Source organism: Typha latifolia, chromosome 3, assembly GCF_019914945.1.
Source record: "Typha latifolia isolate L0001 chromosome 3, TyphaL0001v2, whole genome shotgun sequence".
In the NCBI taxonomy this organism is placed as follows: Eukaryota; Viridiplantae; Streptophyta; class Magnoliopsida; order Poales; family Typhaceae; genus Typha; species Typha latifolia.
In genome coordinates, this window is record NC_133088.1 from 17387013 (window position 1) to 17400503 (window position 13491).

Consider the following 13491-nt stretch of genomic DNA (forward strand, 5'->3'; position numbering starts at 1 on the left):
CCGACCCATTTGACTGACTCTTCCCCATTTATATACAGACCGGTGTGGGGAACCAGCAAAGACGGCAAGGAGGAGAAGCGAGGGAGAGGTCTAACAATGGCGGCGAATGAGCAGCAGGACGAGTTCTACCTGCGTTACTACGTGGGTCACAAGGGAAAGTTCGGACACGAGTTCTTGGAGTTCGAGTTCCGCCCCGACGGCAAGCTCCGCTACGCGAACAACTCTAACTACAAGAACGACACCATGATCCGCAAGGAGGTCTTCGTCACCCCTGCCGTCCTCCGCGAGTGCCGCCGTATCATCGCCGACTCAGAGGTCCCCCCTTTTTCATCTTCTTCCTTCCTAGGGTTTTGCTTGGCCCCAGTCGAGGCTCTATTCTAGGGTTCGTGAGATCTTGGTTGGTTATTCTTCTTAGAGTTTTGGTAGGTTTAGGGTTTGCAACATTTCGGGTTGGGTTAGGGTTTTAGTCGAACAAATTATTTGGGTGTTGAGAGTTTTTGTGCGATATCGTGGTTTAATGAGCAGTTTGATCTGTTTAAGATTATTCCTCGCAATCTTGGTGGTTCTACGGTGGGGTTTTCGATCTAGGGTTCTCGGGATTTAGGGTTTCATTTACATGTGTTCTCAGGAGTATGAATTGATTTCTTGTTTTGGAAACCAAATTCGAGGGTTTTCTTTTGTCTTACTTTTCATGTTTGATTGTTGAATTAATAATGTTACGATTTGGTGGTTTTTACAGATAATGAAGGAAGATGACAACAACTGGCCTGAGCCGGATAGGGTTGGAAGGCAGGAATTGGAGATCGTGATGGGAAACGAACACATTTCTTTTACTACTTCAAAGATTGGATCCCTGGTTGATGTCCAGACAAGCAAGGATCCTGAAGGTCTTCGAATCTTCTATTACCTTGTTCAGGTATGTATGCATGAAAGTGTTTTATAAACTATTTTTTCTTGGTGTTTGTTCTAGTGTTGTGAATTGCTATTTTTCTAGCTAATAGTTGTGGAACAGTCTTGTCATAGATATACAGTATGCTTTGTTTACTGTAACTTTTTCACTGCAAAGTAGAATTCATTTTGCTGAAAGAAGATAACATAGATTATGCGTGATGGATAGCATCCTTTGGGAGATGGATAGGCTTATTTGGGTCATTAGTTTGTTGGTATTTATCTATTTTGTTCTTTAACAAACTAGAAATTCATTTAGCTAGTCAACGTCGTACTTTCTTTGATGTGGGTATGACTTAATTTCATAAATGGACCTGTTTCTTGGATGTGAGAATGCATTCCATTGGTAAAGGGCGCTTGAGTTCCTTGCATAATATGAAAGTGAACTAACTAAATGTGATTGAAATCTTTGCAAGCAAGTATCTCTAGATTGCAACTTATGCACGAATACCGTCCACTTGACCAATCCTATTATTAAAGTCTAGGACTCCCAAGTGTAGGATAAAATTACTCTGTCACGTATGTTTACCTCATCTGTCATGTTTCACCTAGTAGGATTGACGACATGCCCTTTAGTTGTACAACGGAGCTAGCTAATACTCTGTAGCTACTTATTATTTCTGATTCTTTCAATCCTTCATGCTGCGATTTTCGTTATTATCTTCTTGGTATTAGCTGTAGCTACTGATTATTTGTTATGTTTTCTTTGGCTAAATGGAAATTTATGCATGACGAGTTATCATGATGGAATATTTTTATTCCTTGAGAGTTGTGATCAGTGATATTCTTGGCACTTCTTGCTTCCTCTTACCAATTTTATGTCATCTCGGTGCTTTTGTTTTCTACTTTATTTCCAATTACTATAAGTTGCCTTCGCAGTTCTAGTAATGCCATATAAAGATCCCAAACTTTACATTGGTTGATATTTTACTGTCATTTTCTTTTGCTTTGGTCCTGGTCTTTAGTACCATTATTGTAATCTTTTGATGCTACTATTTAATTCTATTTCCATAACATTATGTAATGACAGTAATGTTGTACGTTTCAGTTGTTTCTGTTTATTTGATAGGTTTAATCAGTGAGGGCAGTTTGTAAATTTGACTTTTCAGTGTTTTCTCTTGTTCAAAGTTTGAGTTATGTGAAGAGACATTTGATGATCTAAAAAATGAGTGACAAAAGAATTGCAGCAGATTTCTCTTTCAACAATAGTAGGTCTCCAGGACATAAGCTTTTTATCTCTACTCACTTCATTTTCAATAAAGATTACGATATTCTGTCACTTTATTTGTTGGTTTCGTTTTTACAAGGTCTTCACAAATTTAATGGCTGACGCCCTTTGCAGGAGTGGCTTCATCTTTACCCTTCTTACTCGTTTCTCTGTGTTCTTATATATATATATATATATATATATAATATAGGATGTATTCTCATGGTTTTATTTTCTTTTCTCACAACTCAAATGCTCTTCTATGATTTTTGATATCTAACATTCTGTGGTTTTTTCTTGTGTGCAGGATCTGAAGTGCTTTGTGTTTTCTCTGATTTCACTGCATTTCAAAATTAAGCCTATTCAGTCCTAAGTTCATGATTGCCTCTTTTTGAATATTGAGGTCTGGTCTCCGGTTTAAGTGTGAAACATGTATAATTGACGTGTGCTCTTTCCAAATTTGAGTCTGCTTCCCTAGTGAATTTGTAGCGTGTATGTTAGACATTTTTCAGAATTCTGCTTTACTGCCTGACACCAAAACTGAGGATGCTTTACTGATTCAGATATCTTTTGGAATTTCTAAATTTATGATGATTTGTCATGTGTATTATCCTTTTTTTTTATTTTTTAAGTCTCGTCCAATCTATAGCAAAGAAGTAGCATATCTAGAGATGATGAATTTGAAGTCCTCTTATACTGATGGTGCATATTTCCCCCTCTTACTGAGGGTAAGCACCAGTGGCTGCCTGTGAAGATAGTTGTCTTGAGACTAGGGAGGCAAATCTCAGCATTTCATTGAGAAACATGAGACGTAGATTTACAAGTTGTAGAAAATAGAAGAAGGTATTTAGAAGGAAATAAAAATTTCCAGCTCCTATGTAGTATTTGATTCCTGGATCATGAATGCCTCATCTCAAGCCCCAAGATATTGAATTATTTGACTATTGTACTGGGTTTGTACATTAACTAACAAAATTTCACTATTGGATTATGCATTAACCAGCAAAATCGAATCATAATTTCCCCCCCCCCACCTACGTGTTTAAACTTTAAATTAAAGTCAGGAGTTAGTCGGACCAAGTCTGATCGAGCTCCACCTGGCCTGATCCATTGCGATCTTTGTTCCGGTCGCGCCAAGCCTTGAACCCATCTGTAGCCACCCAAGCCGTACCCGCAGCGCATCCTCTTCCTTCTTTTTATCCGCTTATCTCCAGAAGATAAGAGCATTCTCTTCCTCCTTTCTTCTTTTCCCCACTCCATTCCTCTCGTTCTCAGCTCCAAATGCTTCCGCTCTACTTCTAAAATTTGGAACCCGGTCCGTCATTTTCGTCCTATCGCAAATCTCATGGCCTCCGCCGCCGCGGTCTTCTCTCTCCCCACGGTTTCCCTCCGTACCCCGAAGCCAGCCTTCGCCCTCTTCTCCTCTGCTGCTCCCAACTGCCTCTCGATCTCTAGGGCTCCTTCTTCCGTATTTGTGTCGACCATCCTACCTTCCTTGATTCTCCGGGGCAGGGAATCGGCGGTGGCAATTGTGAGATCGACTCCGGATGACGAGGGAACGGTCGGAGATGTCGAGGTGGCCGTGGAGGGAGAGGAGACCGGAGAGACCGTCGGGGCCGAGACGCAAGAGGAGGATTCCAGTGCTTCTACTGCAGAAGAGGAGGAGAAGCCTCCGAGAAAGCGAAGGGTTAAGCTAGGAGATATCATGGGGGTAAAATTTTGCAACCTTTCGTCTTATTGTTTGAATTAATTGAGCGGTAGTTGATGGTATTTAACTGCTTTGGGTTGGGTAGATTTTGAACAAGAGAGCGGTTGAGGCCGCGGAGAAGGAGAAGGCGGTGCCAGACCTCAGGACCGGCGATGTTGTGGAGATAAAACTGGTAAATTTTATTCTTCTTGGCCTTGTATTACTATGATTTGGTGGTCTATGAATGCTTTGCGTCTGGATGCAACTGGAGTGCAGGAAGTACCTGAGAATAGGCGGCGGTTGTCCATTTATAAAGGTATAGTCATATCGAAGCAAAATGCGGGGATCCATACTACAATCCGCATTCGGAGAATCATTGCTGGTATTGGTGTTGAAATTGTGTTCCCTGTGTAAGTTCTCAATTATTCCCTCTGATTCTCTCCATTCAAACATTATTTTACTGTAGTAATCATGTGAGCTATTTATTGGCTAATTGCATTTTAGCACATAACTGGCTGATGGTGTTTGTATGTGCCATTTCCCTGTGCGTGTTAATGCTAGCAATTTTTTTGATGAAATGTTGAGGAAGTGTGTTGTACGATTGTATTTTGCCAAACAGAAGTACAATGAGTCAAGGCGTGGATTATAGATTTTTCAGGATAACATATCGAAGGTTATGGCCTTGTAGATTGCTCTATCTATATCTACTTAAATTTGATGGTATACTTGGCTGAACTTTGAGGTTAGATCTCCATGAATACATTCATCACAATAAATTTAATACATTTAATATACACTGATATGTTTTCAATCTGGAATATCATTAGATATTACTAGAGAATTTGTTTATGTTAGAGAAATCATCTTCCATGGAAAGGCTTCTAGGATTTCTTGCTTTATATCTTAAAAAAGTTTCCTTGCTGGCTCCATTCTTTCGTATGATCATGATAAAAAAAACTGAAATAGTAAAGTTTCATGTTTGAACCATTTTTGTTCTGTTGGGTTTGAGAAATTTTGAACTCCTTTACCGCTAATGATTTTGGTAGTTCCTTCCTAACAATTACTCCTATCATGTAACTTTTTTCCATTTGACAACTGCCACCAGTATGCTGTTGAAAAGTATTCAGCCTTGTCTTTGTGAAACCATGCTGCTCTCCCTGATTGTCGTTTTACAAACACTATATCATTGACACACTTTGATCTGATATTTTGTCAATTATAATGTGGGCCCTCTTCATGAAATACCATCTTTAGACTTGACAAAAAGCAACAATATTATTTAGGCTCAACAAAACCTTGCTTATTTTCTTAATATTATTGTGACTTTTGCCACATTCTTAAGATCTAGTGTCAATTTTAGTAGATGCATGTTTCAAGAAACCTCAGGTACTGTTTTATGCTTTTTTTCCCCCTAAAGATGACTAGTAAATTGCTTAGTAGTGAAGCCAATCGAAGTGCAGTGGAACCTCTCTCCTGTCAGTCTATTACTAATTTCTCGTTGGTTGGTACCCTCTCTCATGCTGCCCACTCTAGATAGGCATTCATCCCAGTTCTGGTGTCTGCTAATTCAACAATGCAGAATAACATATTTCCTTGTAGACAAACACTATAAACATGTGAGTTTTGGATATTTCTGCTGTTCTTAGTGAGTGTTTTGGTATGCAACTCATGGCAGTTGATCCATGAAATGAACTTCACAACTCAGCTATAATTTATTTAAGTTTGGATACTCCGAAAAACTAGTTTACATTTTAAATTTTCAAATGGACCTCTTGGTATCTAAATACAATAGGAGGGCTAAACTGGTAGTCTATACATTCAGAAACTTTTATATTATTTTAGAATCCCTCAACTTTATATGGAGAAGTTGAGATGCTTATCTTTGTAGCTAGTTAGTTTATGTGCAGTGTTGCGACCTACTCTTGCATCAGGTGGAGACAAGCAGGAAGCTAATGCGAACACATTGGTTCTATTTCAGGTACTCCCCTAACATCAAGGAGATCAAGGTTGTTAGTCACAGGAAGGTGAGGAGAGCAAGGTTGTACTACTTGAGAGACAAGCTTCCGCGGCTATCTACCTTCAAGTAAAATCGGAAGCCAAGCAGTTGTTTCGATAGGCATTTCAAATTTCCCTATGTAAAAGCAAATTGTGTATCTTTTGAATGTCGGCTTTCCATGGACATCTCTTACTAATTTCCAGATCTTTGATTTAGGAGAACATATTTTTGTTCTGTGCGCGGTATTGATTCTTCTTCTCCTGTATGATCCCTGTTTACTTCTGGATTTGAGTCCGCTCAATTTGAACCTAAAGAGAATGTGATATTGTGATCATGGCAAGCTATTCAGGAAGATTCATATGATGAATTTTGAATATAATTATCGTACGTCGAAGTCTTTCGTTTGCTTTATGTACTCTTTTTCTACTCTTTTTTACCCTTTTCTGAGAAAGGTTGATTCATGTACTTTAGTATCCACAATCAGACATGAAACAGTGAAGAGATTGGATACTGAACTTTTCCATTCCACTGATTATATCGTGACGAACAGAGACTTTGATTGTACCTGTAAATATGGGTATTTATATCTCTATTATCTTCGAAATATCGACTGAGACGATAAAATATTGGGCAATTTTGTGTGTATTTATCTGTTTTTTTTTTCCTTACTTTGACTCGTGGCATCCAAACGGCGCATCTCGTCCTCCTCGCGAATCCAAACCTTTCGTCTCTCCTTTCCTCTTTCTACCTCTTTCACTTCCACTTCTGTTTTCCTTTGAAATTCTCTCTCTCAGCATGCAGTCGCAGTGCCTCGACGTCTGCGGTAACCTCACCCTCCCCCGCTTCCCATTCTTAGGGTTCCGCCCCCTCCAAATCCCCATATCCTCCCCTTCCTCCTCCTCCTCTTCCTCGGCTACTAGGGTTTCCGCCTCCCCTAGGATTTCCCGCGCCATTTCTAATGGCTACGGCGCGAATCCTAAGCGGAGAGTTGAATCCATCAAGGCGGCGAAGAGGAAGGAGAACATTTGGAGCATCGACAACGAAGTCGCCGCCAAGGCCGCACTGGAGGAGAAACCGTCGGGTTTCAGGAGGAGGAGGAAGAGGAGGGAGAGAAAGGCGAGGTCCCCCGGGACGAAAGGGCGTGACTCTAGGGTTTTGGTTTCAGGAGCCATGCTTGTGGAGATTGAGACGGTTCTCCAGACCCAGGTGCCTTTAATCTGGCTAATGGATTGCTAAAGTTCGAATTTTTACCTTAAAATTTGGTCGTTTGGTAAGATTTTTTTCGTTGAGTATCTTTCTAATGGTTGGATGGTTTCGTGTAGGAACCGGTTATAAAACCAGCTTGGGATACCTTTGCTAGCAGTATAAGTGGTATATGGAAGGGCGTCGGAGCTGTGTTCTCCCCGATTACTGCGGAGATGGAACCAATTGGAATAGGGAAACAAAATGAGAATCTTTATGATTGTTACACTCTATCCCACATTGAGAAGGTGCCGGCAGAGGGCCATGGCTCTGAAATTAGAAGGAAGACGAATTGGGTGACACTAAACCCTTCCGGAGAAACTAGAAAACATGCTAAGAGAGATGAGAGAAACGATGATGGGGATCAGAATGCCGGAAAAAGGGCCTCAAATGTGAGTCTCGATTTGCCTGTCTATGAGTCCTTTGATTTGAAGAGAAGTGACGTGTTGGAGGAAGATGCCATGGCCATGGAGCCAGGGCTTGTTTTCTTTGAGGTAGGATTTATTTTCTCTCATTCATGTCAATTACTTCATTCAATTATATTCTGATAGACTGATACTGAATGTCTCATTGGTACCCAAACATGAATTTTATAGTTTCTAGTTAGTAATGACACAAACCTTTAATCTACAAAATTGGTAATTATATCCTTTGTCTGCAAATGAGGCTTCAGAAGTGTCACAAATAGTGTGTGAGTTGTCTTAAATGCAGTTTAACATTGTAAGGATAATTGTTGATATCAGTCATTTTGAATTATAGAGGCATGCTTTCTCATGCATAGTCCATTGCAAGGTGATTTTATCATTCACTGCTAGTGGAATACAAGGGAAAAAGTCTTAAAAAATGCGATTAACACTATATAATTATTAGGTCATTATTTAGAATCATCTAACACATTCCAGTGAGTGATAGCCAATTTCACCAATTGTGATCTCTGAGCAGGGCTGTGAGGTTTGGAATCCTGTCTTAAAGCCCTCTTTGATAAGGTAGGGTAATCTGTGCCAGACTTGGTTGTGTTTCTATGGCACAAGAAGCAGTCAAGTGTTTGACAGCATGGATTAGGTGGATTAACTTAGCGGCAGTGTTAACGCTGAATTTTCACCACTATTAGTTTAGTAATTTAGTAAATGATTGCAGAATTGTTGCTTAGGTGGGCAATTTTAGTGCCTTGTTGGTTTGCACAGTCCTTACTATGCGCTTACATTGGATCATTATCCAGTAAGTCCTTATAGGTAAGGATGTTTCCTGTATGTTATTCTTGATTCATGTATTATTGTTTCTTAATTTTTTGGTCAGAATGTTATTCCTGACACAGATTCCATATTTTGATTTGCTCTGCTATATAAATATCCTGCTGAATCTCAAAGAATCTTTTTTATTAATCTTTTTCCTTATAAATTCTTACTGGTTTGTACATCTTTCAGGATGGCTCATATTCCAGAGGACCAGTTGATTTACCAGTTGGTGAATTTGATGAATCAAAATACTTTCTTTCTCCAACCTTCCAATTTGAACAAGTAAATTTTATGCAGCTTTTCAATTTTCTTTCTGCAGATTTTATGGAACTAATATTCTCACTGGCATGTACTTAATACACTACAGAGAAACAATTGGGTTGGCTGTTAGTGTAAGTAGGTGATATTGGAAAATTTGTTTATTTGTGTCTCTAGGTTCTCTGCATTTATTTATGCCTCCAGATCACCTTTTAGTTTTCATGCTAACCACCTCTTGAAATATCTTGTCTTTTTTCATGCCGTTGGCAAAAATGATGCACAACATGGACAACATGTAGTGGACTGAAGCATAGGTAGCTAGTTTTTACCCAAATCTCATAAAGCTCTCAGCTGCTTGTGTTATCTCTTTGAACAATGTTGACGCACTTGTATGTCTCATAGACAGGTGATGGTTTGTTTTTTTAAGGGTATGCTCAAATAGCAATGTGATTTATAAAACCCTCCCATTGCCACCCTCTCCTTGTATGCGAAAAAAATAAGGTGATTCAACTATTCCCTGAAGTCAAAATTTTCCATAGGCAATTGATTGCCAGTAGTCCAATACAACATCAACGTTTATGTGTCATTATCAGCTGGTGGTTGCTTTAGAAATTATATTTACTTTGTTATATGCTTACCTTATGGTCTTGATTTTTTAATAACATATATGGTATGGTCTTGTCTGCATAAGACTTTGAACTACTGGTAAGAATCAAGTTCTTTGCAATATTTCATTTCTCAGTGTTTAGTTAAAGGATGCCACAAGAGATTGCGTATAGTTCATACTATCGAGTTTAATGAAGGGGGAAGCAGTATACAAATCGTAAGGGTTGCTGTATATGAAGAACAGTGGGACAGCCCAATTAATCTTCATGACGGACAGTAAGATTCTATCCTAGTCTTCTTACAAACTCTTACAGTTTTGCTATCTAAAGCATATCTGATGTCCTTCCACATTTTTCCACAAAACATACATAGTACATGGAAGATAGACATTATTGGTTATCTGATTAGAAGGGGAAGAACGGTAAGATTGCATTTCATTTTTGTTTGCAGTTTGTAAGATGCATTTAAAAGTTAATACATGACAATTATTGCAGTATCTCAAATATATGAAGCAGGAAAGAAGTTTAGCTATCATATTCCATTTATAATGTCTTCTGTCAAAGAAAATTTAGTGATGGAAATCATCATCTCTTTGCAATGATCTGTATGACATTTTGCAGTGGTATAATTATTGTATCTCCTAGTTTTTTTTTCTTTTCGCACTAGCAAATTTTGCTTCTAAATGATTGATCCATTGTGATTTAAATGGAATGATATTGGAAATGATCTTCTGTGCAGCAATGTGCCTTTCGACCTGAAACCCATCTCACAAAGGAAACGTACCCAACCATCAGAACTCACAGGTTCCTGGAAGGTGTTTGAGGTTAGCGCGACACCAATCTTCAGTGAAGCGATGGAAGTTGACGATGGACTTCCTTTAGTGTATCTGTGTACAGAGACCTTGAAGAAGAGAAGCTTGCCAGAGGCCTCTATCTTCTTCGGGGAGGAAGAGATGCTTGACTTGCAGGATGTCACAGTACTTTGGTTACCTGGTGGTGTCACTGGGTATGTTGATGTGGACCGGGATGGCATCCTCTGTATTGGAGTGGGTTGGTACTCAGACGAAGGGATTAACCTTGTGATGGAAAGAGATTATGGTACTGATGGAAAGCTCAAGGAGGTTAGATGCAAAACTGAGGTCAAAAGAAGGTGGAATGAGCCAGCTGCTATGTAATTCTTTTGAGCGTTTTCTTTTTCCCCTCAAAATCTGTTTTCTGATCTTCGGTGTTGATAAGCTTTCGTCTGCACTCATTTTCAAATCTAGTTAAGTTTGATAAGTTGAAGAACCCCCGTATACAAATATCAAAGATATAATATTTCTCCATGCTTTAATTTGAAATTTTGGTCCCATCGAACTTGAAAGCAGGTAACCTGATAGCCAAGCTGCAATAAGATAAACCAGACAAACATACATTTACGGTTAGATCTAAATTCAGTTTAAATCCTATAGTTTTATTTATGTTATTTTATATTTCATGTAAAATAATATCAATTATTTTTAAATAACTAATATTATTTTTAATGTGTTGAAAAGTTATTTACTTATTTATAACTTTTTCTCTAATTATTATTTTTAAATTCAATTTAATTTTAATATAATATAAGAGGATAAAGTGACACAAATAAAATTATAGAGTAAATCTAACCACAAATAATTGAAATATAATTTCCCCTTGGAAAAAAAAGTTCATAACATGTTTCCCATGAAAAAAGAAATCATAACATATTCAAGGGTGATAGAAGTAAATGTCATCAGTTCTAACCAGTAAGATAAAAAATGTAACATAAATATAAAATTTTAGAAAGTAAATATTATTGACTTACTTGGGACATAAACAATCATATAACATTGGACACAAAGCAAACAGACAACAAGAGCTACAGAGATGCAATACCAAATGGCAAATCATGAATAGCTCTTCAAATTTTACAGATCATGTGATCCGAAGGCAAGTGTAAATTGGAGAAAACAGAGGGATACAACTCAATCTTGACGATCGTAATTGACATTATAATATTAAGCAGTTTTAAACCAAAAGGTTGTCCCACAACCTATATTATTCAAGTCAAAATTTATTGCGAAGGAATTTTGTGGGCTTGAAGATTATGATAACTTAAGCCTCATAAATCCAGGGGTGAAGATTGCTCTGCCAGTTCGCAATGCCTTCAGGAAACCATAAAGCAATCTCCTTCCTTGCACTCTCAACCGAATCACTCCCATGAATAACATTCCTGCACAAGAATCAAATAAGCTCCAAATCAAAATATAATATATAAGACTACAAGTACAGGATATTGAAAGAAAACTAACACGAGGTTATCGGAACAAAAGGAAATTCACAAAATTACCTGGAGATTTAAAAGGAGTTTGAATAAGTTAAATAGGAGAGAAGATAAATAGCAATAGAGAGTCATGGTAAATTTCTAATTTATCAAGCTTATTCCGGTCTTTGCTTCTTGTGGATAGAGCAATGTATACTCAGATTCATATATATAATAGATGAGAATGATGAGGACAAGAACTCCATACTGCTAGCAAAAAGAATAGTATAAAAATTCAAGTACCATATATACCACAGTAGTTTATGGATATTTTATAATTCCAGATTATCGGTTAGGCATTGTCTACAAAGTACTAATCCATGGAAAACATGGACAATCCTTGATATTCGAAAAAAGCTCAAAAAATTGTCTACTTTGGATCGTATTTGGTACGATGAAAAAAAGTTACTTTTTTTTTGCAGCATTGCTTCTCCCCCTTTAGAAGACATTTCATCGCATTTAAATTATTTGAGTAACAAGACCATAGAAGAATTAAACCTCCTATAAATGGAATTATAGAATGAACATCATGAGCAAGCATGAGAAACCTCCTATTCTTATAAAATCTATTGCATCTAAACAGGACCATCAATCACTTGCAAGCAGATGTTGTCAACCAAACTTACTTCCATGAGACAAGGCAATCAATGTAGTAATTCATCACTGTGCTTCTCATTTGGAAGTCATTCAAATATCACAACATTTTATCATGATTAAAACTACCCAGGTGTACTCAGAATCAAAATTTAGCATATATCAAGAAAAGAGAAGACATATACCTGCCAACTTCAACGGCATCACAACATTTTATCATGATTAAAACTACCCAAATGTACTCATAATCAAAATTAACGTCTACCAAGAAAAGAGATGCCATTCCCTGCCAACTTCAATAGCAAAATCCCCACGTATATCACAACATTTTATTATGATTAAAACTACCCAAATGTACTCATAATCAAACTTTAACATATACCAAGAAAATAGATGGCATTTACCTGCCAACTTCAACGGCAAAATCCCCACGTATGGTCCCAGGGGCAGCATCAGACGGTTTGGTGGCCCCGATTATCTTGCGACCGGTGAGGACCACGTCCTTTCCTTCCCAAACCATGGCCACTACCGGGCCCGAGACGATGTAATCCACCAATCCAGGGAAGAAGGGCTTGGTCGCGAGGTCAGCGTAGTGCTTCTCTGCGAAGGATCTCTCCACGCTCAAAAGCTTCATCCCTGGTTTTCAACCACCCAAAACACACCAAGGTTCGATCTTTCTTCTCCGTAACACCAAAATATACTATTATAGAAATTTGGGTAGTGCTCTTTTACCTTTCAGGTAGAAACCCTTCTTCTCAAATCGACTAATGATCTCACCGACCTGATAGCGAACAAAAAACAGGCTTGATTAGATTCACATTAGAAGGAAAAGATCGATGCGATGCAAAAAGGAGATCGAGAAGAAGGACTACCAGGCCCCTTTGAACCCCATCGGGCTTGATCATGATGAAAGACTGCTCCATCACTTAGTTTTCTTCTTCTCAAATCAAAGAGAGCAGAGGAAAACCCTAACCTTGGATGCGAGAAGAAGACGAGGGTTTTCCGTAATTATAAGGAGAGGGATGTTTCGTGGCCGTCGGATCGATCAGTTCGGACTGCTCCAAAGTTTGACTTTCGAACGGGTCGGATCCGGGTTCGGTTCTCGTCCTAAGGGCAGAGGATGCTCTGCAATTCTAGTTGTAGGAATTTTATACAGATAGATTCGGGGTTAGTTGTACTTGGTCCATTGGATGATATTGGGGGATGTCTTTGACCCTAATAAAAAAAAAAGTTGAGATAAAATTGGATTTTGGCTTTGCTTGATGTCAGAAGCAAATTGTTATAATACTCGCAATTTTATAATAAAAGACAATGAATCAAGGCGATCGTGATTCAATTGGATGTAGAAATATTAATTGCTCAAAAAAACCTATGGGCATTCATTCATAGCTAATGC

At 38.3% G+C, this 13491-nt stretch overlaps 4 protein-coding genes across 4 annotated transcripts; 3 read left to right on the top strand and 1 right to left on the bottom strand.

The window, feature by feature from the left end:
• LOC140784320 (protein mago nashi homolog 2) lies at window positions 1-2756 on the top strand. The gene is made up of 3 exons (XM_073131643.1): window positions 1-315; window positions 740-916; window positions 2463-2756. The coding sequence occupies exons 1-3, from the start codon at window positions 97-99 to the stop codon at window positions 2526-2528; spliced, it is 462 nt and encodes a 153-aa protein (XP_072987744.1). The 5' UTR covers window positions 1-96; the 3' UTR covers window positions 2529-2756.
• Window positions 2757-3327: 571 nt separating this feature from the next.
• On the top strand, window positions 3328-6238 carry LOC140784321 (large ribosomal subunit protein bL19c-like). Its single transcript, XM_073131644.1, has 4 exons — window positions 3328-3866; window positions 3949-4035; window positions 4119-4252; window positions 5821-6238. The coding sequence occupies exons 1-4, from the start codon at window positions 3501-3503 to the stop codon at window positions 5927-5929; spliced, it is 696 nt and encodes a 231-aa protein (XP_072987745.1). The 5' UTR covers window positions 3328-3500; the 3' UTR covers window positions 5930-6238.
• Window positions 6239-6451: 213 nt separating this feature from the next.
• On the top strand, window positions 6452-10503 carry LOC140784319 (uncharacterized). Its single transcript, XM_073131641.1, has 5 exons — window positions 6452-7044; window positions 7161-7574; window positions 8505-8597; window positions 9316-9455; window positions 9918-10503. Exons 1-5 carry the CDS (start codon window positions 6634-6636, stop codon window positions 10351-10353), a joined length of 1494 nt encoding a protein of 497 aa, XP_072987742.1. The 5' UTR covers window positions 6452-6633; the 3' UTR covers window positions 10354-10503.
• Window positions 10504-10975: 472 nt separating this feature from the next.
• On the bottom strand, window positions 10976-13137 carry LOC140784322 (nucleoside diphosphate kinase 1). The gene is made up of 4 exons (XM_073131645.1): window positions 12968-13137; window positions 12828-12876; window positions 12500-12731; window positions 10976-11411 (listed from the first exon to the last, which is right to left on the bottom strand). The coding sequence occupies exons 1-4, from the start codon at window positions 13016-13018 to the stop codon at window positions 11294-11296; spliced, it is 450 nt and encodes a 149-aa protein (XP_072987746.1). The 5' UTR covers window positions 13019-13137; the 3' UTR covers window positions 10976-11293.
• Window positions 13138-13491: the final 354 nt, after the last annotated feature.

Coding starts and splice junctions, on each gene's coding strand:
- LOC140784320 (XM_073131643.1), top strand. CDS start 97: ATGGCGGCGAATGAGCAGCAGGACGAGTTCTACCTGCGTTACTACGTG. Junction 316..739: donor GTATCATCGCCGACTCAGAG/GTCCCCCCTTTT, acceptor TGGTTTTTACAG/ATAATGAAGGAAGATGACAA. Junction 917..2,462: donor TCTTCTATTACCTTGTTCAG/GTATGTATGCAT, acceptor TCTTGTGTGCAG/GATCTGAAGTGCTTTGTGTT.
- LOC140784321 (XM_073131644.1), top strand. CDS start 3,501: ATGGCCTCCGCCGCCGCGGTCTTCTCTCTCCCCACGGTTTCCCTCCGT. Junction 3,867..3,948: donor AGCTAGGAGATATCATGGGG/GTAAAATTTTGC, acceptor TGGGTTGGGTAG/ATTTTGAACAAGAGAGCGGT. Junction 4,253..5,820: donor GTTGAAATTGTGTTCCCTGT/GTAAGTTCTCAA, acceptor GTTCTATTTCAG/GTACTCCCCTAACATCAAGG.
- LOC140784319 (XM_073131641.1), top strand. CDS start 6,634: ATGCAGTCGCAGTGCCTCGACGTCTGCGGTAACCTCACCCTCCCCCGC. Junction 8,598..9,315: donor CAACCTTCCAATTTGAACAA/GTAAATTTTATG, acceptor TTCATTTCTCAG/TGTTTAGTTAAAGGATGCCA. Junction 9,456..9,917: donor ATTAATCTTCATGACGGACA/GTAAGATTCTAT, acceptor TCTTCTGTGCAG/CAATGTGCCTTTCGACCTGA.
- LOC140784322 (XM_073131645.1), bottom strand. CDS start 13,018: ATGGAGCAGTCTTTCATCATGATCAAGCCCGATGGGGTTCAAAGGGGC. Junction 12,877..12,967: donor ATGGGGTTCAAAGGGGCCTG/GTAGTCCTTCTT, acceptor GTTCGCTATCAG/GTCGGTGAGATCATTAGTCG. Junction 11,412..12,499: donor TTTGCCGTTGAAGTTGGCAG/GTAAATGCCATC, acceptor ATTCTTGTGCAG/GAATGTTATTCATGGGAGTG.